Source organism: Neoarthrinium moseri (genome assembly GCF_022829205.1).
Source record: "Neoarthrinium moseri strain CBS 164.80 chromosome Unknown scaffold38_Wmoseri_CBS_16480, whole genome shotgun sequence".
In the NCBI taxonomy this organism is placed as follows: domain Eukaryota; kingdom Fungi; phylum Ascomycota; class Sordariomycetes; order Amphisphaeriales; family Apiosporaceae; genus Neoarthrinium; species Neoarthrinium moseri.
The window spans coordinates 53,571-78,690 of record NW_026055152.1 but is presented as its reverse complement, the minus strand read 5'-3'; the positions used below and the strand labels follow the sequence as shown (position 1 = coordinate 78,690).

The 25,120-nt window shown below is 52.2% G+C and overlaps 8 protein-coding genes across 8 annotated transcripts; 5 read left to right on the top strand and 3 right to left on the bottom strand.

Annotated features, from left to right (window-relative positions):
- Positions 1-1,679: 1,679 nt before the first annotated feature.
- On the top strand, positions 1,680-3,881 carry JN550_008783 (uncharacterized protein; the record flags this gene model as incomplete). Its single annotated transcript, XM_049320782.1, has 1 exon — positions 1,680-3,881. The coding sequence occupies one exon, from the start codon at positions 1,680-1,682 to the stop codon at positions 3,879-3,881; it is 2,202 nt and encodes a 733-aa protein (XP_049169169.1).
- A 1,860-nt stretch (positions 3,882-5,741) lies between these two features.
- On the top strand, positions 5,742-7,009 carry JN550_008782 (uncharacterized protein; the record flags this gene model as incomplete). Its single annotated transcript, XM_049320781.1, has 4 exons — positions 5,742-5,802; positions 5,866-5,913; positions 6,008-6,713; positions 6,853-7,009. 4 exons carry the CDS (start codon positions 5,742-5,744, stop codon positions 7,007-7,009), a joined length of 972 nt encoding a protein of 323 aa, XP_049169168.1.
- Positions 7,010-7,339: 330 nt separating this feature from the next.
- Positions 7,340-8,510, bottom strand: JN550_008781 (uncharacterized protein; the record flags this gene model as incomplete). The annotated part of the gene is made up of 3 exons (XM_049320780.1): positions 7,340-7,738; positions 7,816-8,399; positions 8,492-8,510. 3 exons carry the CDS (start codon positions 8,508-8,510, stop codon positions 7,340-7,342), a joined length of 1,002 nt encoding a protein of 333 aa, XP_049169167.1.
- A 3,591-nt stretch (positions 8,511-12,101) lies between these two features.
- Positions 12,102-13,196, top strand: JN550_008780 (uncharacterized protein; the record flags this gene model as incomplete). Its single annotated transcript, XM_049320779.1, has 1 exon — positions 12,102-13,196. The coding sequence occupies one exon, from the start codon at positions 12,102-12,104 to the stop codon at positions 13,194-13,196; it is 1,095 nt and encodes a 364-aa protein (XP_049169166.1).
- A 2,857-nt stretch (positions 13,197-16,053) lies between these two features.
- JN550_008779 (uncharacterized protein) lies at positions 16,054-17,299 on the top strand (the record flags this gene model as incomplete). Its single annotated transcript, XM_049320778.1, has 5 exons — positions 16,054-16,206; positions 16,257-16,361; positions 16,425-16,810; positions 16,869-16,933; positions 16,986-17,299. 5 exons carry the CDS (start codon positions 16,054-16,056, stop codon positions 17,297-17,299), a joined length of 1,023 nt encoding a protein of 340 aa, XP_049169165.1.
- Positions 17,300-18,266: 967 nt separating this feature from the next.
- On the bottom strand, positions 18,267-20,013 carry JN550_008778 (uncharacterized protein; the record flags this gene model as incomplete). Its single annotated transcript, XM_049320777.1, has 3 exons — positions 18,267-19,275; positions 19,333-19,929; positions 19,991-20,013. 3 exons carry the CDS (start codon positions 20,011-20,013, stop codon positions 18,267-18,269), a joined length of 1,629 nt encoding a protein of 542 aa, XP_049169164.1.
- A 789-nt stretch (positions 20,014-20,802) lies between these two features.
- JN550_008777 (uncharacterized protein) lies at positions 20,803-22,242 on the top strand (the record flags this gene model as incomplete). The annotated part of the gene is made up of 1 exon (XM_049320776.1): positions 20,803-22,242. One exon carries the CDS (start codon positions 20,803-20,805, stop codon positions 22,240-22,242), a length of 1,440 nt encoding a protein of 479 aa, XP_049169163.1.
- Positions 22,243-22,544: 302 nt separating this feature from the next.
- On the bottom strand, positions 22,545-24,732 carry JN550_008776 (uncharacterized protein; the record flags this gene model as incomplete). Its single annotated transcript, XM_049320775.1, has 2 exons — positions 22,545-24,537; positions 24,593-24,732. 2 exons carry the CDS (start codon positions 24,730-24,732, stop codon positions 22,545-22,547), a joined length of 2,133 nt encoding a protein of 710 aa, XP_049169162.1.
- Positions 24,733-25,120: the final 388 nt, after the last annotated feature.

Below are 25,120 nucleotides of genomic sequence, written 5' to 3'. Positions count from 1 at the left end.
CGGATTAACCAAGTGGCTTACATAAATTTCGAGCGCGGCTCATGTCAGTTGAAAGAACCGCGAGGACGACTAAGTTACGGCAATCGGACTAGGTATGGCGACATCAGCGTTTCGGTCTGCGGCGTGGGGCCCGGGTTCCAGATGAGGTCTCATGCCCAGCAGGCCTTATTGGGAAGTTGGCAAACCCGCATTGGGGTCCGGGACTGGCAATCACGAACAAGGCCTGTTCAATCTCGTCAGTTGGCCAGGATCCAGGCCGCGGACGGAGCCCCGACTTGCCTGGCCTGGCCATTGCACAGAAGACGAAAAGGGCTAGGAAAATGATGTGCTCACGCCTGGGTCTGTCCGGGGCCCGAGCGTCAATTACGTGATCATAGCCGCTGCGGCTGACCGGTGATCCGCGCGATACCCGTCCCTGCAGGCGGTTGTCGGACGGCTCTCAGCTGAGTCTCGCAGGTTGCGCTGAGGCAGACGGCGTCTCAAAACGACGCCGTTCATGGCGCACAAATACCGACACTGGCCAGGCGTATTGTGAAGGTCATGGTGATAGTCTTGCATCGCAAACTTTCCAACAATAAAACGGGGGCTGACATGGGGTAAAAGCACAAGCTGAGAGGGCGGTCAGCAGCCGTAAAGTTGGGCTCCATAATTCCCGGCAAGGCTGTGGCCCATTTCCTGGGGTACAGCCTTTTTTCCAGCACGAGTCTATCGGCCGGCCGGTTGGGCGAGGCGAGTCCGACAACCGACGCCATGAGAGTGGGCGCCGCCGGGGTCGCTAATTGGGTGTGACGAGCTCCAGGAGTGCGATAACGCAATCGGCGCCGTCGCAAGCCCCAATTGTGTCCATGAGAAAGGCATGCCCCGGTGCTAAGTTAGATGGAGCTGGGCCCTGCTCACGCCATCCAGGAATGATTTGACTTGACTTGGACGCTGGAGCAGCCAGAACAGAAGCTGAGTCAAAACCGACGATTTCGCCATCTCCCACGCCTCCATTTATAAAGGCTTTTCTGCGGTCGTGCAACGCCCCTGTGGTCCCGGTACGCATACACGCAATCGGGCATCATTGCTTTCTTCTTTCCGGCTGCTGCAGCGCACATCTGTCGGTTGAAAGTGTCGGTCTGGCGGGCTGAGCCAACCTGCATCTTACGACATCCGTCCCCCAAATTAACATAACCTACTCTACACAGCCCACGGACGCAAGCAAGCACTCTACTCGCTCGACGGTTGAGCCAACGTCCTTGCGCACCCCCTAGGCGATCTGACGATTGCGCAACTGGCCCTGGGTTATTGCGTTTCCCAAACCAGACATCTGGCGGTCAGAAGTGTCCCCGAACGAACCGCCCCCAGGCCCTACCCCATCGCGCTGCTTTCAGCCGTCAAGGCACTGCCGTTGGTTGTGCAGTGTTTCGTTTGAGGCGGCACCACCCGTGGGAACATCTCGTTGGGCTTGGGCTGAGACGAGCCGATCTGTTGGCTGCCGTTCGATGCTTTGCCTGTACCGCCAGCACGCCATCTCGACCTGTTTGACCTCACCTCGCCCATTCCTGCTCACGTCGCACAACTTGGTCAGTGCCATGAGCACGGCATCCGCATTAGGGGCTGCAGCTGTTTGATAATACCAAGCATTGGTTCTGAGTTTATCATTCCGCCATTTCCAACACGTCCCCCCTCCCCCGACCATGGAAAATCACAGCACTTCACCACCAACAGGCCGAGTGCCCCTTGCGAGACAAGATGCCATCGCCCAGCATTCGGATGGAGCGCATGCTACCTCCATTCCTCTAAAGCAGCATAGCCGTCCATCGTCCCTCACCAATCACAACCTCCCATCGCCATCTTCGACCGCTTCTTTCTCCGTACACGAAACCGAGGACGGCATCCCACCATCGAGGGACAACTGCGACAGGAGGAGACCGAACGAGGAGGACAGCTCACGACTGCCAAACATGTCACAGCAGTTGGCTAGCCAGGCTGTGACCCCCTTCCTGAGGGAGCACATTCCGGGGCTTTATGCGCCTATCGGAAAGCCCGACTTCTCCTCCAACGTCAACTCCAACAATATAAAAGACCCCAGCAGCAAGTTCTGCTATCGACACCGACCCGACTCCAAGTGCCGCAGAGCTGCCGACGAGTCCAAAATGGGCGCTATCCAGAGCGAACTGGAGAGGTTATCGCAAGCCGACCAGCAGGCCATCACGCATGTCTGGTCCCTCTTCTCCGCCGCCCCCTCGAGGCACCGCGAGTTGATGCTCCAGGGTGTCATTACCCAGTGTTGCTTCCCTCAATTATCCATGGTTTCAAGAGAAGTATCCGAGCAGCTGAAGATTGACTTCCTCTCCGCACTACCCACCGAGGTCTCGCTCAAGATCCTTCGTTCCCTCGATTGTATTTCCCTATGCAAGGCCTCCCAGGTGAGCCATCGGTGGCAGACACTAGCAAACGATGATTTGGTCTGGCAACACATGTGCTTGCAGCACATTGAACGCAAGTGCACCTCTTGCGGCTGGGCACTTCCGAGATTGGAGACGAAGAGACTTAAAGGCTGGAAGAAACAACATCAGCTCGCTGCACGAACCCGCCAGCCCGAGGTTGTTGAAGTTCACGATGGCGCAGTAACCAGCACTGCGAGTGAGGTTGCATCAGCACCGCCAGCAGCCTCCAAGAAACGGGACGCGTCCGTGCTGGAAGAAGGTGAAATTTCCAAGTCAAAACGACCATGTGGCGAGGACAAACAAAGGAGCTCTGTAGAGCGCCTGTTCCGACCTTGGAAGGACGTGTATCGGGATCGTTTCCGGATCGGGTCAAACTGGAAGTACGGCCGATGCTCCATCAAAGTATTTCGTGGCGAGCACAGCAACGGCGTGACCTGTTTGCAATTCGACGACAACATTCTCGCGACAGGATCTTACGATTCCACTATCAAGTTGTGGGACATGGACAAGGGTAAAGTCATTCGCACCCTTGAGGGACATACTATGGGCATCCGAGCACTGCAATTCGATGATCGCGTTCTTGTCAGCGGAAGCCTCGACGGAACAGTGAAGATTTGGAACTGGAGGACAGGAGCATGTATCAACACGCTGAACCATAGCGGCGGCGTCATCACAGTTCACATGGATGGCGACTTGTTGGCTTCCGGCTCGATGGATAAGACAATCAAGGTCTTCAACTTCAAGACTCAACAGATCATCAGCCTTAGGGGACACGCCGACTGGGTCAACCAAGTCAAGATCGACGTCGCATCCAGGACTCTCCTCTCTGCCAGCGATGATTGCACTGTGAAGCTGTGGGATCTCGATACCCAGAGGTGCATCAAGACATACGACGGTCATGTCGGTCAAGTCCAGCAAGTAATGGCCTTACCTGACGACTACGAATTCGACGACGGAACTGCTCGCGACTCGGATGCTGTCTCTGTTACCAGCAACCGCAGTGGCACTCCTGGTCCGGGATCATCGGCACCGCTTCCCTCACCGCCGGCTGACGATGAACGAACGGCTTACGGCCACGCCTTTACAGAGAATGCAACTCGACAATTGCCACCGCGCTACATGCTTACCGGTAGCCTAGACGCGACGATGCGTCTTTGGGATACCGCGAGCGGCCGATGCCTCCGCACTTTCTTTGGCCACGTCGAGGGCATCTGGGGCCTGGTCGGAGACTCGCTCCGCTATGTGACTGGCGCGAACGATGCGACGGTCAAAGTCTGGGATCCTCGGTCGGGCAAGTGCGAACGCACTTTCACTGGCCACGAAGGCCCGGTGACGTGCGTCGGACTGAGCGATTGTAGAATGGCGAGCGGCGGCGAAGATGGTGAGGTCCGCCTTTACCGTTTCGATTGCGATCCATCGGAAGCTGCCGAATGGGGTACGCCCGCGTGAAAGGCGTCCCTGTTTTGATTTCCTTTTATGATTTATATGATATTTGGTTGGGTTCTTGGGTGTCTCGTCATGTTTTTGTAATGGCGCAAAAGATACCACAATTGTTAGAACAAGCCAGGTTAGGCACGTGAGAACCAAATTCTCAACAGATACTCGGGGCCTAAAGGGCGTTTGTTTCGATTTATAGCATGGCTCCGGACGGTTATGCCGCGACGAAAAATCATTCTAGGCTTCAATGGACAGGATTAGGGCAAGTCGGTCTGTCATGTTTGAGACCAGGAACTGATACAGAAAATCCACCCGTTCAATCAACTTTGTCCTATTAAAGCAAGAGGGCGTTCATCTTAACTTGCAGTAGATATGTGAACCGGCCCATACAGCTATTTGAGGAACCCGTCCCACGGAGAGCGGAAACGCGAAGGTGCCGTTTCCGCGGAGCGGAATTTGCACTGCTCTGTAGGCTGGCATCTCTTCATGTGATAGCCACCAACGCAAACTGCCCTGGGGTATGTAGATGATCACCTGACATTCCTCAGAATCCCGAGGCGTATCCAACCGGCCAACGTGCGGAACATTCCATGTTCGTTCTTTGGCGCCAGTGCCTGTGCATGACACGAAATCGAGGTGGGAAATGGCAGTCAAACGAGCCGGCTGCCACGCGAGAATGGGCCGAGGTTGCGGAATTGTAGGGGGCCAGGGCCAAAAGAACACTGGACAAAGCCGCGCCATGGATCGAGGTTTGCGAGACTCGTGCCCCGGATAGTCCCGACGTCAACGGACGAACGTGCTGGCCGGACCCCTGCCTGCCCCAAAGTCTGCCGCCCCCAAGTCCCAGCCCAGCTGTTGCGGCGCCTGCCCACCCCCCGCATAATCACAAGCTCGGCTCCTGGTCGGTAAATTGGAGAAGCTGTCGACGTCACGCTCCTCTGCTTCCCCGGGTGTCACAGGCCGAGCAACCACCAAGCTTGCCCTCGCCCGCACGCCGCAGAGTCATACCAAGTGGTGTGTGAAATTGGCGCAAGTCCCCAGGCCAATTGGACGGCCCAGGCCGTCAAATGAGCAATGGCTCAGAGATATACGTCGTGCAAGCGCAGGCGCATGACGAGATGTGCCGCCAAGTTGACGTTCAAGGCAAGCTCCGGTACGCCGAATACCACCGCCTCCGGCAGTGCGGGCGTGGATTTGGGGTAAGGCACTGTAGGCCCCATACGCCCACCCCAGGGCGGCATAGAGTTCCCCAGGGGACCCCACCGGATCACGCTACGAGTGTAGCTCTCTCTGTCTCTCTATGTGTCCCATCTTCAAGCCGCGGGTGTGTACGAATACGTTCGGGGCTTTCTCAGCTCCCTGGGCTGGGCTGGGCCGGGCCCCTTGGGTTCGAGTCACCAGACCCTGCACGAGGTAAACGTTAGGGCCGGCTGCTCGGTATTGGCTTCTCTTTATATACACAACATGACCCCCATGGCTGCCGCCCAGGGTTCGGGCCATGAAGGTTTAGGATCTTGTTGGCTCACCTTTTCTTTTCTCTCTTCCTTCACGGTAGCTACTGTTGTCGCTGTGTTGGCTTCGGTTTCCTAGACGAGCAGAGACCCTATAAACACTTTGGTTCCCAGGCCTCGACCTACCCCTGCTTTGGTCGGCTAGATTACTCCCTTACCCGCTGCCGCCATTCAGCGCCTTCTCCCTTTGTGATCGACGGTGTTGTGCCCCTGCTCTTGCTGGGCTATACGCATACGGGACGTTTCTTTGTTCAAACACTCTACACGACACCGAGCCCGGCCACCGATATATATCTTGCTGTAACAGTATAGGCCACTTATAGAAACGACAGGGCGCAAGCCCACACACTCGACAACCACAATGGCAACAAAGGTGAATGGAGACGGCAAGAAGCCGCCGTCGGTGGCTACAAATTTGATTGGTGGGTTGCCTACCGTGCTGGATCACTTATTGGGAGCCAATTGACTGATTTTTGCAATTGCAGCCGGTGGAGGAGCGGGTATGATGGAAGCACTTGTATGCCATCCTCTCGGTATGTCCTATTCTTGAGATTTTGGCTCGTGGCCCTTCTGTCTCCCACTTTTATCGGCTCACGAGACTGACATGACCTATTCCCCTCAATATAGACACGATAAAAGTCCGCATGCAGCTCTCCCGCCGTGCGCGGCAACCGGGCGCCCCGAAACGGGGCTTCATCAAGACGGGCGCCGAGATCGTGAAGCGCGAGACGCCGCTGGGACTGTACAAGGGGCTGGGCGCCGTGCTGACGGGCATTGTCCCCAAGATGGCAATCCGGTTTACGTCGTTCGAGGCGTACAAGCAGATGCTGGCGGACGGAAACGGCGTCGTGACGGGCAAGGCGACATTCCTCGCGGGACTGGCGGCGGGTGTGACCGAGGCCGTGGCCGTCGTAACGCCGATGGAGGTGGTCAAGATCCGCCTGCAGGCGCAGCACCACAGCATGGCCGACCCGCTCGACGTGCCCAAGTACCGCAACGCCGCGCACGCCTGCTACACGGTCGTCAAGGAGGAGGGTTTCTCGGCCCTGTACCGCGGCGTCTCGCTGACGGCCCTGCGTCAGGGCTCCAACCAGGCTGTCAACTTTACTGCCTACACCTACTTCAAGGAGGCTTTGCGCCGCTACCAGCCCCAGTACGAGGGCGGCAACCTGCCCTCGTGGCAGACCACCCTCATCGGCCTCGTCAGTGGCGCCATGGGGCCCCTGAGCAACGCGCCCATCGATACCATCAAGACGCGCTTGCAAAAGGCGACGGCCGAGGAGGGCGTCAGTGCTCTGCAGCGTATCACGAAGATCGCCGCGGAGATGTTTAAGTGAGTTTACCCCTCGTCTGTACATGCTTGGGCTGTGAGCCATTATAGAATGTATTTCCCTGTTGGGCTCATTGCTCGGGCCTTAACTGCCCATTGCCCATGTTGGATGCGACACCGGTTACTGACATGCTGCGAATAGGCAAGAAGGTTTCCATGCGTTCTACAAGGGCATCACCCCCCGAATCATGCGTGTCGCGCCAGGCCAGGCCGTCACCTTCACAGTGTACGAGTTCCTCAAGGACAAATTAGAAAAGAGCGGCCCATCGATCATCACTGGGAACAAGTACGAAGAGTAGGAAAAGCCCAATGTTCCTACGAAATTTTCTTCCCCTTTTCTTTATGTTGGCCAAATGAACCCTTCGGAGGCGTGGTCGAAGTATATGGATTATTCAGTGCATCATCATTGGATAGAGCGTTCGTCAGCATCAGCTCGGAATGTATATACCTTTTTTTTTTCATAGTCAAGCTTGCGCGTGGCGGCGCTGTTTGTATTGTCAAGTCATCCCAGGTTTATGGCCGTAGCCGTGTGACTCAAACACGCCCTGTACTCTCTAAGCCTATGCGACATCCACATCCCGGCAAGCTCAATTTCGCTGGTCGCCACAGACAGAATGCTGCGTTCCTCTTCACCGACCAGGTCTCTTTGGCCGTCTGAACCCCGTTTTGACCTCGGCCTGGGGATGCAGGTCGTCTAGGATGGACTTCTCGGTGATCTCGGACGGCTCCTCTACCTCGAATTTCTTCTCCACCTGAAGCCCGGCCTCGCCTTCGGCCACGGTCAGGACCGCGCGCTTCATGAGCGGGTACATCATGCGGAACTTGATGGACTTGCCCGCTGCCGCGGGACATGTGTAGAAGAACAGCACCGGGCTGGACTCGGCACCAGCGTGCGTGTGCGTGTACCGCCAGAAGGTGAAGCGCGGTTCGTTGGGCGAAATGCTCGAGACGAGCTCGGCGACCGAGGACGGCGAGGCAGATGAAGTGGCCGGGTCGAGTTCTACAATTTCGGTCGAGGGGTTGATTTTCTGTTTCGGGTAATTTCCCAGGTTAGTATATGTTGTTCCCGCTGTGTCCGTAGTATATGGGGCCGAGTATAACCCACCAGCATAACGATGCCACTGCCCTCCCCTCTCGCCATCTCGCTCAGACCGGCCAGAGCGTCAGCGGCGATGGGCATGTTCATGGACTTGCTCAGATGGATCTCGCGGACGCCGGTGCCGGAGCCAGCCTCGGCCTCGGCGCGCTTGACCTCGCCCAGGGTGCGCTCCTCCTCGGTCAGCGGGGCGGCCAGCTCGGCGTGGCGGTCGTGCTTCTCGAAGCCCTGGGGCGTCAGCTCGGCGGGCGTGGTGGCAAAGATGGTCTCGGCAAAGTGCTCCGAGCCCAGCTCGCGCACCAGCGTCAGGCGTGTGGCCGCGAACAGCATCTTTTGCCGCACCTTGGCCGTGTCGGGCACGTAGGTCACGGCCACCAAGCCCGGCGGCTGGGCTCCGCGTCGCAGCAGGATGTAGAGGGCCTCGTTGGCCTGGATGTGCGGGGTCAGGGTCGACAGGTTGCCGGCGAAGTCGGCGGACGACGAGGGCAGTGTCGTCACGGGGACGAGCGACTCGCCCTGGATAGTCACGAGAAGCCCGAAGATGGAGTTGTCGGAGAGGAGGTTGTTGAATTGGGAGACCAGCTCCTGGGAGGCTGTAATTGGGTTCACGCATTAGTGAAGGTCATCCTTGGTCAAGCTCACGAGAATAGAGGCCAGGCCGGCTGAGCTGGTGGAGGTGAGTTACCTGAGATTCCGGACTGCATGTTGGCTGATTTCTTGTTCTATGGCTGTAGCTAGACGACACGGAACCGCAGACGATTGCCAGGAGACCTCAACGCCCCGTCATATACGGTTGGTGCTGTTGTAGGTAGAAATATAGGAGCCTTGTTGGATCATCAGCCAGCCTGGTGGTTGCTCCGTCTGTTTAGCCTGGCCTGGCCCAACTGACGTTGGCCCGCATTGAATCCAACCCCACCATCCCATGCGGCGCCTCCACTCCACGGACGACAGCGTTCAGTGCGGTGAGCTGGGCGCAGGAATACTTAAGTACATAATGCGGCAACGCTCCTAATACTGCGGACTATGCAAACTTGAGGTCTTCAGGTGTCACGGTTTCAAAACACGGGGAGAGGCCACCCCGATACGGTGGTGTTTACATTCATTGGTTACCACGAGTTTTCTCGCCGAGATATCCATCTGTGATGAATTTGGCTGGTCTGATAGTTCCCATGCGCGGATAAAGCGTGAACCAACTTACAACCAATATGCCATGGTTATTGTGTCTCGAGCATGTGATTTATCTTTTTTGGACTTCCATTCCTGCGCAGGTCATCTACGTAACGACACCGTCCCCTTTCTAAGGATGACGATGGGAGCAGCCATGTAGCGCACACAGACACTATGTTAACCGTGCACCTCAAAGCATACACACCAGAGTCATGCGTTGGAAGTGGCTGTGCCTTCTGAAAGCACGGTGAGGTCTCAGTCAAATAACATCATTCACATCCAAGTCTCCAACAACTCCTTCACTGCCGATGCTCCCTTGTTGTCCGGTAGACTTACGTTAGAGGCCCTTGCACAGTCGTCCCTCTGTTATCATGCATGAGCAACATGCAATTATGCATCCGCCGTCTGTCGTTGGTCGCTGCAGCTTTTGGAGAATTGCAACGCCAGCGCCCGCAACCGAGGTCAGAGGCCCACACAACTGAGGCGACGACAGTTGCGCCCTTGGATCGAAGCAAACCAAAAGTCATAAGGCAGCCGAGGCGAAGGATGACAACCGAGACCGCGAAAACGTGGCAAGCCGACAGCTGCGATGATGATAAGGATGATGGCTGGTTCGTCCGGCTGGTAGGATCAATCGAGAATTACTTGAGGCGCAGGGCTGAACTGAGGTGGCCGCCGTCAAGGCGGCAATACAAACGAAAGAGCAAACGAACTCCAGAGGAAGCCCGCAAAGCCAGCAAGAGCGTCCAAGAAAGAGGGGAGTTGTTCCAAGGATTGTAGTCGCAAATAGCCCGCTGGGTGGCTGAAAGTCCTCCGTCCTTGGTTGTACCTCCACGTGCCCTGAGCTGCGACCGAGTTGTGAAGTTAAAATCCACAAACCTAGGTAGAGGAACTCATGAGAGATGAGACTTACTCTGCACAAAGTGAGACACTGGTGCTGACAGTACGTGCGATTCGGCTAAAGCCTACGATTATCCCGTGTGGAAAGCGGATTAGCCGATAATTGTGACACGGTATTCACGCCTTGAGGTTGTCTTGTAATTCAGGCCTCTGCCGGTCGTCAATGATACAGTAATCGTCACTACATTTGTCAAGTAACATTGCATCATCTGGAATCACACTTCGAGTCTCAGTCACCCAGACGCCTTTCAATGGAACATTTTCGTGGTCGGCGAGATTCGGTATAGGTAGCAGTCTGCCGAACAATAATGCTAGAAGTCTATTAACAGAGGCTGCTGTTTAAGAGAGAAGGATACCCCTGATTCCCCAGGTTTGGGGGAGATGTCGACCCAATTCGTCCTTGTAATCGTATCAAGCTTGCTCAGTTACTGATGTGTCATAGTTGAAGCCAGTATATTATGTCGTTTAGAGAGACCAATACATATCCTGGGTCGTTGCGGTGCATCTGATAACGAACCATTATCCGGGCTTAGTTTTCACAAATTAATTGTTTCGAGTGGTTGCATCAGCTGGCGAAAGGGTCAAAAAACTATTTTGAGGGGCATTGAGAGATTGGCACGATGTAAGTTGAGTTCTCAAAAGACAAAAAGATTCGTAACGACTTGGAGAATGGTCTGGTTCGCCTTCCCCAGGTATAATTATGAAGTGATTAATATATATAAATCGAGGCCAGCATTCTATTTCACGTTTTCCAACTCCCTTTCAAATCTCTTGGCTTCTTCTCTGTTATAAGGCATTTCGAAAAGGCGAAGACAAGTCCAAAAAGCATGACATACCATTAAAGTTGGCATTTATTCCTTCCTCAGACTCCCATCTAAAATTATGCTCTTCGTACGGACCTTCGCGCTGGAGAACGAGCCAAATATCCCCGCCATGGTCTTGAATGTATGGGGCAAACCCTCTAAACTTACCCTGATGTATATATCATTCATTGAGGTAAATCTGGCCCAATACCTTAGCATTCACGGTTGACAAGAGTTTAGATCCTAATGTATTTGAAGATAGTATACATCACCAATTAGAAAGACTTCATGTCCGGTTAGGCGCTGTCTACGTCAGATTCTGGGTATCACAGTAGAAACAAGCTACACAAAGGAAAAGCAAACGAGTTCAAATGGCGCACAATATTGACGAAGCAAAATGAGTGATGTTATTCAAGCTGTAGATAGTAGACTTGACACGTTCTGTAATATCGTGCTTTCTATACAGCCTCAATTATTCATTGCGTGTCTTGATCAAAACCCAGCGCTTAAATAACGAGCAACAGTATCCACGTCATTCAATCGAGGTTTACCCTAAGTCACGGGATGAGTGAAGTGCTACAAAGGACTTCAGGATCAATCCCTTAGTCTAATATATTCTCTCTCCTCTCGACGTACAACTTTAAGACCATGGAACTTCGGACTATTCGTTTGGGTATCTTTTGGCTTAAATGAGGGATTCTGGCAATACACATCAAGTGACTGCCGACAGAACATTCACAGTCGTTATATAATCAGTGGCACACTGAGTTGCTCCCCAAAAGAGAAGACCTTTAGAAATTGTTCATGTTTGCCTGATCGACTCGTAAATCGAACTCTTCAGTTGGTTAAACCAAGGCTGTCGAGCCCGGAATTTGATCCTCTCAGACGACGACTGGCATTTTAATATTCGCACCGTGAGCTCTAGGTGGCCAGCGATTATAGCACATATCTTAAGGGATTGTTCTCGAATGGCGCATCACATTGGGAGCCGGGCCTTGAAAGTCCTGATCGACTAAGACGGTTTCCCCTTTTCCATGGCAGTCGGTGAATGAATGTGTTTGGGAGTAAGACCATGGAGACTGGATTAAAATACTCGGTGAGGTGGGGGCTATATTCAGTATACTTGCCTCAAGGCCACGCATGCCTCTCAAACCCATTTACAAAGTAAAAACGCAGCTTAAACACTTGATAATTCCACAACAAAGTGAAATGTAAACGTGGGCTTGCTAGGCGTTAGACTTCGCGCTAAGTTATCCCTGAGCGACAGTCGAAAAAGTTGCCGGGCTTTTGCCGCTAGTTGGCAGACCTCTTAAAACTACTGCAGCAACGGCCGTGGTTCCGACTTGACGACATATGCATAGTTAAGCCCCCAACTTGACCACTCTTATTACATGTGTTTACGTGCCCCAGACAATACTCGACGCAATGCCCCTTCGAGACCACTTCAATCAGCTCAAAGCCAAAGCTGAAGAGTTGAACAGAAAGCACAATCTTCTCCCAATCGGACAAAATAGCGCTCACCAAACATATGTTCCACAAGGTCACCAAGGCTATCCCGGCCAGCAACCGCAGTACCAGGGTCAATGGCAGCCACAATGGCAACCCCAAGGCCCGCAGCCTAATCACTATGATCGACCACCGGCAGCGCCGCCGGTTCCTTTGCACTCTCGCCCGTCACAGTCTGGTGCCTCACCTGAATATCAGCAGTATCCTCAGGTCTATTGGCGGATGAATCCCCAGGCCGCAGTGAGCGTTGATTTTGAGCAGAAGCAAGGTCACGGTGACCCATATGGCTGGGGCAATGATGAGCTGGAGAACTATACGTCGCACTCGGAGAACAGCTTTTACACGGCTGACGGGAAGCTGATCGTTCGCGCCATCTCTCGGCCCGGACACCCCGACCCAGAGGCCCGCTTCACATCGGCGCGCCTTGTGACGCGGCAGACGCTCGCGCAAACACGGGGCTGCTTGACAGCATGGCTGACATTGCCGAGAGCCGAAGGCATTTGGCCCGCATTCTGGATGCTGCCACGGGAACCGTTTGAATGGCCCCATGAGGGGGAGGTGGACATTGCAGAGAGCTGGAATGGAGAGATAGACAATCACTCGTGCTTGCATTGGGGTTCGTACGTGCGTGAAGATTTACAGAAACACCTCGTGCGGAAAACGCCACTGCCTGATGCCACGCATCGTCCTGTCCGCTTCGACTTTGTCTGGAACTGCGAGAATATACCATATCGAAACGACGGCAAAAGTGCCGGTGGCGGGAGGTTGATGTGGTGCATTGACGGGCGGCCGATTATGAAGAACTTGATGCCGGCAGGAACCCGGCCGATTCAGGATTGGTGCGTGCTATTGAATGTTGCTATGGGAGGGACTGTATGTAAGGGCAAGACGCCGCCTGAAGGCATATATGATATGGTCGTACATGGCCTACAGATGTCTGACGGAATGGAGGGCGGATGGGGAAGGTTTGAGCATGAGTGGCAGAATTGCCCGGATGGGATAGTGACCTATTGATGAGTAGTGACTTGAGTGTCGCGCGGTACGACATTTTCTGACGCTGGCGCTCATCAAGACTTGCGACTATCGGTGCCTCTAGTGATGTTAACCGTCTGGATATCTTGATTTTCGTCCTGAATTATAGTGTGGGACCATTCTGATCCTGGGGAAAGGCCAAGGCTCAAACCAGCAAGCTGCCTCCTTGCTCCTTGTTGCAAAGGAGCCTCGATAAGAGCTAGCAGCTCTCTAGCCAGGATACTGTAGCGAGATTTGATGACCTGGGTACAAGCCGTTAGAGAGGACCTCTATATCGCTGCGCTGCCCAAGCACTGGAAGGTATAGAGGAAATGACCAGAATGCCACTATGCCCAGGAGTCGTCAGAATTAAAGGGAATCTGATGGTGGTTGCCACACCTCTTAAATGGCTCTCGCCACGAAACGCCCGCGATATGAGTCAACGTGCATGTGTTAGTCGAATTAAGCATGAAGAATTTATAATATGGCAGGCCATAGCACTAGCTTCGGGTTGTTTGTACGTATTGTCCGCACGGATAATCGCCTCCACCTTCATGAGATATCGGCTGGATCCGGTGAGACGATGACGGAATTGCTATTATGATAAACCCGCAGAGACGGCATGTGATACGTTACTCCTCTGTTATCATGACATGAATGGGTACCTTGATAGCTACGCGATTAGAGCTTAGAGTCGAGCTGTGGAGTAGTATTCTTCACGGAGCATGCTCCCCGGTGCCTGCCAGGGTCTGGCTCGGCTATGCAAGGTCGGGCTGATCATGAAGCCAAGACCATTTCTCGCTAGTGTATGTCAAGTGTACTGCAACCGAGACGGTCCCGGACGGACTAAAGGAATTAAATGTCACAGTAGGCAACTAGGGAGCCGGACTTTCGCTTGACCTATTCGCCGAGAAAACTTAGGGACTGACGATCCCGTCGATCAGGTCGTACGATACCCGGGTGAAGCGACCGAGAACCGTGCGCTATTAGAGACTCCGAAGCAGTTCCAGGCGTTCGGGCCTCTCACTATATAATTGGTCCGTGCGTGTACTGGCAGCCAGGTCCTTGCCATCAAGCTCACACTCACTAACTTGGCTTGGTGTCAACCACTGTTGCTCAAAATCCGGTTGTGCAGTAGATTGAAGGGCTAGCGATCTCCAAGCCCCAGCTTTGCCATTTGTGGCGGATCGGTACCGTACTTTGGGCGAAATGAATAAATCGGATCACGCCAACGTTCTGGGTGGATTTAGCTTCACATTCATAGTAGAGTACTTAGCTCATGCCAATACTTTTCTTAAACGATAGCCCGCAGCTACACAGTAGTCATCTCTGAGGAAGTACTGGCGTAAGTATCTGGTAGCCCAGTCCCTACGCGAGTTTGCAAAATGAAGTTTGAGTTCGAGTTCGCTATGATTCGTGATTCCCGCAATCTTGGTTGATCTCTGGGGTGGAGTCTTCCGTCGTTGTCCATTAAAGACGGCTGAAGCAGGGCATACAAGGGGCGCTAGCACTTTTCCCCTGCTGTGAGCAAACAACAGACTCGAGACTACGTGTAGACTACCATGGATTTCTAGGGATGAGAGGAAATATCCAAGACAATGCTCGACGAATATTCATTAGACAACAGCCTCAAGGCCTTCCGTGGCCCCTTTCTCGCAAATTGTGCGGTTACACTCTCTAGGCTTTCGCGGTTCTCGTATCGAGAACCCGCGCAATTTTTACGCTAGTCATCCCCTAGTGTGGTGACAGAATAACCCATACTCAATGTAGAATGGGCATCTATACATGTGCGCTATGAGCCTCTACTACTGCATGCTCGTATGCAGATGTCAATGGAAAAAGAAGTCTCGAATGTATGTATTTGTCGCCACCAAACACGGAAGTATTTGCTCCTGACACCCTACAGAGCGTGGGGTCCGGTACGGTATAAGTACCAAATGTTCCTAACGTGGGGGGTTACTCTGGTAGTCAGTCGAAACTGCCGCCCCGTTGGCATACAACGAGAGCCGGCCGTACGATCATCTGGGGGTTTCTAACTAAATAATCCTTGACAATAACATGCAATATTGTTATGCGATCGTCGACTTGGTGGAAAAGTCGAGACGTTTCCCTACGTTGTCTTGATCACCGCCAAGCTCAAGCTTATGCATCATAAAATAACGCAAATTCTTCTACTATGTAAGAAAATAACTCCTGTCCATCGAACGCCTTCCTAGAAACTCAGTCTTTAGAGCTGAGCCAAGCTGGCATGGAGTGTCACTTCCTCGAGGCAAAGCCCCAGGAACCCGGAGCTTTACTTCAAGTACGACGCACAAGCCCTCACGAAGATCCCACAAATACGAGAAGCTTGCAACAGATGTTATCAATCCAGGACGCCTTGATAAACAGTCAGAAACGTCTAATTTATGAGCTCACCCAGAAGCTCGTCTCGTACGAAAGAGCCGTGGACCGCCTCCTAGACGAGGTAGGGAAGTTCAAAGATCAGACAGAGACTGGTATGTATTGTCCTAAAGGGGATCTAGGGGACAATAGGCGATGTCGATCGATGACACTAATGTAACCGGGAACCGGGAACCGGGGACTAATGAGTTGCACATCCATATTGTTATTTCATGCTACGGTACTAATCCTGCGAAAACATATAGTGCAGCGAGAAACTGAATAGGAGATCACGGCGTCTTACCACAGTCTTTCGTTTTCTACTTGAATCCACCTCACCCCAACCCATGTACGATTCGACTGGGAATTCTTCAGAGCTATCATCACGCCTTCAGAGGGCAATCCCATCATCCTGAACGTCTAGCTGCAGGCCATTCGACAGGCATTTGACAGTCACCAGCTGGTGAACCCGCATGGCACCATGGGTGTTCAAGAGAATCGCGGCCCAGAGGTTCAAATCGTTGTATGGATCATGTATGTCTTGGCACTAGCGTCCGTGTTGCTTCGAGTGTACGTCCGGGCTGGATTGCTCAAGGCTTTTGGGGCTGATGACTGCCTCATGATCATAGCTATGGTAAGACCCAAGATCTTGCCTTACAACGTCCCAGTAGCTCATAATTGCAGGTTTCCTTTACACTGCACACGGGGTTCTGTCTCAGTGGCGTGGCACATGGTACTGGCCAACACGCCTGGAATCTTGACCTAGCAGACATTTCTATCGCACTCAAGGTATGTTGTCTCCAATAAACGTACCCTGAATCTATTGGCTGGGACTCTCACATAGCTTGGCAGAACTGGTGGTTTTGTTATCTTTGGTACTGCACAACCATGATATTTTCCAAAGCCAGCATCGCGTTCTTTCTTCTCCGAATTACACCTTTCCGGTCTCACCGTTTGACGATATATATTGCTCTCGGTATCTCAGTGTTTATCAGCACAGCCTTCTTTTTTATCGCTATGTTTCAATGCTCCCCTATTTCGTTCTTCTGGACACGCATCCCGGGCACCGGATCTTGCATCGATATCGGCATTATCATTGACATCACCTATGTATACAGCGCCTTCGCAATCCTAACGGATTTCACTTTTACCTTGCTACCGATATGGCTTGTCAAGGACCTGCAAGTGGATCGAAGGACAAAATACGCCCTGATTCCCATTCTCAGTTTGGCAGCGGTGTACGTTTGTTGGCCTCCTCCTCAGAATTGCTTGTGCGTTTGCTAATCTCACGGGTAGAGCGAGTTGTGCCGTAATCGTTCGATTGGCCTACGTTCAGAAATTCCGTGAGGCCGACTTTTTGTGTGAGTGCATGTTCATGTAAAGGGTGGCCTTCACTAACAGCGTGCGATGTAGGGGCTACCACGGATATTGCTATATGGTCACAAGTTGAACAAGCATTAGCGATCGCAGCAGGCAGTCTTTCAACTCTGCAACCTCTCTTCCGTATGGCCCTCGCACGACTTGGTTTTAAGAGCCTGTCATTACAAAGTGGCGGAATAGCATCCCTAGGGCGAAAGCCCAAGGGAAGCATGGGCTCGGGTGTAAAGAGCAATGGCTTATCATCAAGCACCAGGATTGCATTACAAAGTCTCAACAGCCCGTCCACATTCACTCGATTAGGTGACAGTGATAGTAACCTGGTTCAGGAGGGAAAATGGTCCCCATAATTTGCTCAAGGGGCTGCGAGAAGGGTGCTAATAAAACGGCGGTATGAATTCAAATTGATAACGTGTTCTTTCAACTGCAACCTTTTCAGAATTCATATCTTTAATTAAGCTGATATATCCATGTTTCTCTTACATATCTCTACGCCTTCGAGCTTACAAAGTGAAATGTGCCATGGCTTGCAACAGTGTTCTGATCAATGGGGCTTAAACCTCAGACCACCCTGCTGAAACTGGCAACATAAATATATGAAGGTCCATTTTTGATGATAAATTTGATCAGTCCATTGGGTGAACCAGGCAATGCTACACCCTTGAATCGACTGTAGATCATGTTGGTCTTGGTGTCGACGTTGTCATTACGGGCAAGCTCGTAAATTACACTCTCTGAGCCACATGTAATATGCCCGGCTTGATGTTGCACTGAGTCACGTCATTTAGGTGGACATCGACTGCTTCGCCCATGACAGGCAGCACCAGCCAGTCGATCTTTCCATCTTTCATGCACCAAGATTGAGCCTGTATTGTTAACACCCTGGTGTGCGACCTGACAGAAAATAGCATTGGCAACTACAATTGGCGAATGCAACAGCCTTGCCTAGTGCTTGGATTGTATCAGCATTTAGATTCGAAGTTCACGACAACGGGCCATAATTGATGACTCTTGTTAACGACAATCTCCATTGGTCATGGTTCACCTCATTTATTTATTGGCTACCTGTCATTACTGTACTGCTCTTGAAGCTGAAAACGCCACTGTAGCAAGCTTACTGGCCCACCCATCGCGAGGTAAGACGCATGTTACCCCAGTGTTGACATTACCACCGTGACCAGATATTTCCTTTGTCTGCATAATATCACCCTCAATCTCGACCAGAAGCCTTATCCCAGAGCATATGTAAATCACATCCACCTCTTGCAGCGTGTGAGGTTAATCTCCCTCCCACGAAAGGAACGAGCTAGCGCACGCCTAGCTTTCAACAATGATTGACTTCCAGTCCTTGATCCGCTCCCAACATGCTGCGATCTTGAAACATGACATCTCATCGAACGCTTTTCCAACGATTTGCAAGGCCGCTGGTAGTTTGATCGATTGGTTGTCAAGCGCAGGTACAAAGCCCACAGGCACGGATAGCGCTGGGTGGCCAGTGGCATTGAAGGGTGCTGTGTTGAGTATTGTGCCGGCCATACGCACCAGTCTTTCCAACGGTCCATGTTGTTCTCCTTCCCGAAAACTTGGTGTGGCAGGAAAGGGTATGGTTGGCATGACGAGAGCATCCAGAGAGGAAAGTATCGCATCGTAAGCTCTAGTCTGCTTGCGAATCAAGTTGGACGCTTTGGCATTTACAGTTGCGCCATGATTTTCTACCACATATAGGTATTTCATGTAGAGATTCTGAGCACCTGGCCCCCATGCGTCAAACCTTTCCTGTGACACGCAACCTGGACCGCCGGTGATATCTGTCATGTAGAGTTCCTTGCGGCCTGTCCGTTGACCAAGTAGACCATCTCGACCGCCGGCCAATGCCTGTGTACAGGTCCACGACACACAGATCTGGTGATGTTCAGGGATGGATACATCTATCACCTCTGCTCCAAGTGCAGCGAGATCCGCCACTGCGGAACGGACCGCTTTTTCCACGTTCGAGTCTAGCATAGGAAGGTCGAATCCTTCCTTGAGTACTCCGATCTTGAAACCACTGAGCGGCTTCAAATGTGCTTCTGAGATACGCATAAAACGGTCCAATTGGTTGGAGTACTGAAGCGCTTCTGTTGGCATTGATCTTGGCTGCCTGTCATCCAGGCCATCGGGACCGGCGATTGCCTCGAGCAGAAGAGCGTTATCTCGGACAGTTCGTGACATTGGCCCGCAATGGTCAATTTCAGCATGTAGGCCCAAGATACCGGTATAAGGGACTAGTCCCCAAGTCGGCTTTAGGCCAACAAGCCCACAGAATGCTGCCGGGATACGAACCGAACTTGAGTCAACGTGTTAGTTGTAGACCGGGGTTGGTTTATGGAGAACTGCTACTGACCCGCCCTGGTCGCAGCCAAGTGCCATGTCCGCCGACCCCGTGGCGACCACTCGCCCGGAGCCACTGCTCGAGCCACCGCACGCGTAATAATCTGCGTAGGGGTTGTGGACAATGCCTGTCCACGAAGTGTCCGATGATGGTTCCATACACGCATTCTCGCAAGTCGCTTTGCCGACGATAGTTGCACCAGCGTCCATGATTCTGGTAGCGACAGTGGCGTCACACCCGGGCACCCACTCTCGTCCCAGTGGGTTCATGCCATTCAAACAGCGTATGCCAGCAAGGGCGATGTTATCCTTCAGAGCAACTTTCTTCTTATCCAGCAGAGAGTTTACAGGTTCAATGCTCTTGGCAATACATATAGTAGCCCATCCACCCTTGTCGCTCTCGGTAGCATCTTTCGGAATTTGGATTTCACTTCGAGGGTATTTGGCCAAGTTGGGACGAGGTAGGTCATCCTCTTGTTTGAGAACATCCTGAATGCTGTCTTCAAAAGACCCTAAGAGGACGCACCAGTCATCAATCAGGGCCTCGGACTGGCTGAGACCGGCTTTGGTCAATAAGGCCTTGACCTTCTCCGGTTGAAGCCTAGAGCCGCTAAAGCGGGCAAACCGAAAGTCAGCATGTATGAGTTATTATGCGAGGATTGAAGACGAACCTGGGAGATGCCACGATCGCCATTCTTGGATGGAACTACGTATCACAAGTATTTGCGCTTTGACCCTTTGGCGCAGGCTATTCACATTAACACTCTCGTCGAACAGGATTCAAATTTACTATATAGGCAGCCTGGTACGCATAATAGACGCTAAATTGATTGCATCCGGAGCCCGTCCGCAACTATTCCTGGTGTATACTTACCAATACCAACATTGAAGAGGATTGGCTTTCTGATTGACTATTTCAGTCTTATCAATGACGTGTCGCCAATCAATCATCCGATTGTTGGTGATAGATGTCGCTCTAATGTGCAGCTGCTCAATGGCTTATCAGTGTCGGGAGGATTTAAACGTACCGGCGGAGAGCCTCCGGTGACCGGCTCCGTGAAGTTCGTTGAGTCGGCCCAAGAATTCAAGTCCCGCAACTGTCTGATAGGAAACAAGGCCATTATAGCGGGGCAGTGCATGGCTATGGCAGATCTTCAACTTACTATCTGGGTAATTGATCTGCACCATGATTTGTTGGCAGATCCTTGTCACGGTAATCAGTACCATGCACTTAATATGAATTCTCTGAAGCCAATGAGTTGCAATTTAATTATCTGTGCTTGAAGCAGGTTATTATAAAGAATGCAACTCCGTTTCTATAATAGATAGCTCCTCCTGATCATAGCAATCATTGTGGTTTTCTGTAACTACCCTCACAAAGAGACGTGAGCCCTTGCGAGACGTAATACGCTCAATCAGTCCAGGAGGATATTTGCCACCTCAATCATTCATAGTGATAAGTTCACAGCTCTTTCTATCCAAAATGGACCCAGAAAAGTGCGAAAAACCGTGCCAGAGCGAGGCCTCGCCGGGTTCTGCCAGTCCGATACTAGCAGGCACTGTCACCGACACCGAAACTGAAGTGTTTGGTGGTGGTGAAGGAGCAGTAAACTTCCGGAACGTAGGATGGATTCGCGCAGCCATGTTCATGCTCAAGATGACGTTTGCAACCGGCGTGCTTTCCTTACCTGCTGCTCTAAACGACCTCGGCGCTGTGCCTGGCGCGATTTTCATCCTCTTTTGGGGTTTAGTCAACACGTATATGGCTGTGCTGCAAGGTGAATTCAAACTACGCCACCCCTCTCTTCATACTGTTGCAGATGGCGCAGAGATTGCCGCTCTCCAGCTTAGCGGAGGGTCAAAGAAGTGGGCAGTGTTCTCCAAGGAAGTCACCGAGTTCTTGTACCTCGTCTCTTGGATACTTTGCACTGGGCTCTCGATCCTGGGTCTTTCTATTGCTCTCAATGCAGTTACACATCATGGGACCTGCACTGTCCTGTTTGCGTTCGTCTCATATATCGTTGTTGCTACTATTGGAAGCATCCGAAAAATCGAGAAAACGGCATGGGTCACCTGGGTTGGATTCATCTCCATCGTTGCCGCCATCATGGTGGTTCTCATTGCAACTGCTATCCGCGGCCGCCCTGCGGCAGCTCCAGCAATTGGGGATTACGAGCTGGGGTTTTCCGCATTCCCGTCTTCGGCGGTGACGTTTTCAAGCGCATGGTCAGCATCGCTTATCATTTACGCCTCCTCTGCCAATACGTCCGGCTACGTTCCCGTCATTTCAGAAATGAGGCGTCCTCAGCACTACTTCAGGAGTGTTTACGTCACCATGGCCTGGATTGTCATTTCGTATATGGTTATCGGCATGGTGATGTACCGTTACGCGGGTCAGTGGTTGGCGACCCCAGCTCTCGGTTCAGCTGGACCGACCATTAAGATTATATCATACGCAATATCCATACCCGGTCTGATCGCTGGAGGCATGATTTGTGTACATATTTCTGGGAAATCAATATTCGTTCGCGTTCTCAGGCGCTCACGACACCTCACGGGCAACACCTGGCAACACTGGACGGTCTGGTTGGCGTCAACCTACGGAACAGGACTCGTTGGCTGGCTGATTTGCGAAGCCATCCCATTCTACGGATCTTTGGTCTCAATCATCGGCTCTCTAGGCTTTGGCCCTCTAGGGATATGTTTACCTGCCGTCATGTGGTTTTGCATGCACCCCGAATATCGTCGTGGTGACCTCAAATTGCAGGCGATGTGGTGGTTACATGTTGCCATTCTTTGCATGGGTATCTTTGTTACGATCGGTGGGACCCTTGCCAATGTTGTTGTGATAATAGGGCAATTCCGCGACGGTTCTGTTTCAGGTCCTTTTCAGTGTGCAGATAACAGCAACACAGTGGGTTGAAACTTAATCTTGTCAGTAATAGACTTGTAGCTTGCAGGTTGCATTTTCTTATGTCGCGCAGTGATCTCCTCAAGCGACATTTCGAAGACCACGAATAGGGTGAAACATTGACGCGCAAAATTTACACCCTGGATGTGGTTCCTCAAATTACTTTTTGGGGAAACTAGGCCAATTGACTGCTCAACAACTTATAGATACATGGTAGCAGCGTTAGTTTTTTTCAGTTACATACCAACCCAATAAGCATGTGGTGGAACTACCACAAAGCCGAGATACTAATCAAGACTGCGTCTGAACTATTTCTACATGTTTATATCATAAGGTTCATCCCAGGGCCGTTGGCTCATCCACGGCTGGCTTGGGCCAAACAAGTCAAAATCGAGGGATGGAAAATCTGCAAACAGCAGGCTCCAGTCTGGCTGACTTGATATGGTCCGCACACTCTCCCCTTGGAGTCCCTGCGTAACATATATTTCATACTCTGTGTGTAATTCTGAGAAGACCTGATACACTGCGTCGGCATTGGGCCAAAAATGGCTCAACTCTTTGGCGCATCGAATGGTCCGCCTGAGCCGCCCTAAGGCGTTTATGGCGACCAACGCAGTATTGTTTGTGAAGGCCCGCCCGAGTTCAGCGGTGATCTGAATTCCAGCGGCCGTGATTCCCCCGACTGCGGTGAATTGGCAGTGACCAAGCCCTTCAAGAACTACCAAACGTTCAAGTGCCGAGACTATGGATTCTGCAGCGTTTGTGCGTATTTTATCACTAGTAGGGTTGCATGGAACGCTACGATGTAGGTGAAGAAGGACAATGTTATAATGCATCCGCAGCAGCGAAGGCCACATAGCATCTTCTGCCGACGAAGAGATGCCAGCCTCAAGACACCAGAGCGCCAAGCGGTTATCAATGACGTCTAGTTCCAGTGTCGCTTTTCGCGAGGGAGCACTGAGTGATAGGACGTCAAGAGCTATGATTGCCAGGTTGATTATATGAAGGTGATATTCCAGGGGCACATCATCCGGCTGCGCCTTCGGTGTGCCGTCGAATTGTTCTGTGAGGTCATCTTCGGTGAGCAATGACTGGTCAAAATCCTCAGCTCGCACTGAACAAGGCCTGCCGGTCTCGAGCGAAGAGAATACTTCACAGGTAAAGGCGGACCACCAACTCCGCTTATAGAACAAACGTTCCTTAAGTGGGAGAGCCGCGTTATTCCTGTGAACTCCCATACCACATCCGATACGCATCGCATAGCCGGTCCAGAAGTACGGCCCGGCGGAGACCGTGTCACCATCACCGATGTACCACGTGAACAGCAAGGCAGCTTGCATAAGATACAGACGATCAGTCTCATGCCTGAGGTGCAGCAGCGTGTTCGCGCGCCGAAAAAGGACACTTTTCACCACGTTGCGATTTGAGGCCACGAGAGGATGCGAGCAAGCATGCGCCCCAGCCAGTAAAACAGCCTGGAAGATCAGTAGTGGTGGCGGGTTTTCCGTTGACCAATATCTGGTCATGAACTCCGGTTTAGAGATGACAGGAAAAGACGGGTGAATATACTGGAAATAAGCATCAACAAGGGCGTCGCGAACTTCGCGGCCAGGAAAAGCAGAGAGGTCTGCCGTGAGGTTCTCTACAGAGCTCAGTCCCCACGCTGTGGAGTCTGGCTTCCACTTCGTTATCGGTCGAATGGGAGGGTACGGATAGTGCAAAGATTGGCCATCCAATTGCACAGCCGGGTTTGAAGTCATTGGACTTGTCCTCAGTGAGAAGGGGGATTGGTTGTCGTTTGATACACTTGGAGAGTCATCAGATGTTGCAGTTCGGTCGACATTGGAAAATGAGCCGGCAGAGGTCGGACGGGGGAGTGTTCTTCGGAGACTGACGAGATGCGCAAGATTCGAAACTGCTGTTCCGACATAGGCTACGCGGAAGTGCTCCATCGCATCGAAAACTGCCCATATCCCGGAGCCAATTCCGTGCTTAAAGAAGCGTGCCAGCCCGTTGCGGGCCAGCTCATCGCTCTGCCTATTCTCAGTCGACCCTACATTAGAGCCTGGTGGATAACCACCAACTGGGAAAACTGATATTGTCTCTGAGTTCCCAATTTCCATTGGGCCATCATTACGGGCCCAATTAGAGGTTGTATGTGGTGGCCGCCTGCGTGTATCTGTCTCGCCCTCAGGATCCTGACCTCGCGGCCCATGAGCCTCACGAAGCCCGATTTGTGAAGTAGCATTTCCCGACTGTGCTTGTATTCTGGAAGCCCGCTTTGGCAGTGCCCATTGGGCGGTAGATCTTGTCGCAGATTAGTCAAAGCTGTTTTGTATTGAGCTGCCATTCCCTGGCTTACCGGCACTCAAGCCTGGACTTTTCGCAGACAGAGCAGGGGACACGGCCTTTGCTGGCGATATCACATCGCACCTTTCGCCGACGGCAAGTATCGCAAGCCTTCTTCTGGCGCCGTTTCCTATACTGAGTAGAGGTGTCCATAGCCTAGCATACAAGGCAGGGAGTAGATGTACGGCGCGTCTGAATGGCTACTTTGAGCCGGTCGGAGTTGTAGCACTCCAAGTCAATTCGTGCCTGGAACTGCCTCAAATATCGCCTCACAGGGGCGCCAAATCCCGGACCCCGCCCATGATAGTGGGTGACTCGGCGCTAATACCACTGTGGTAGTCCGCTAAGTTAGGTTGACAACAAACCTTGCCCAGATACAGGCACCAAGGATTGGCACAGCCATTATGTAGGTAGCTCAACGACATGTTGAAGCCTGTAACTCTGCGAAGCAACCTACATATTGAATACAACTCTGTTGTTTCTCCTTACCGGTTGTGTATCCATGCCTTGCTGGAAGGCTAGATAGAATGTACCGGCGAGG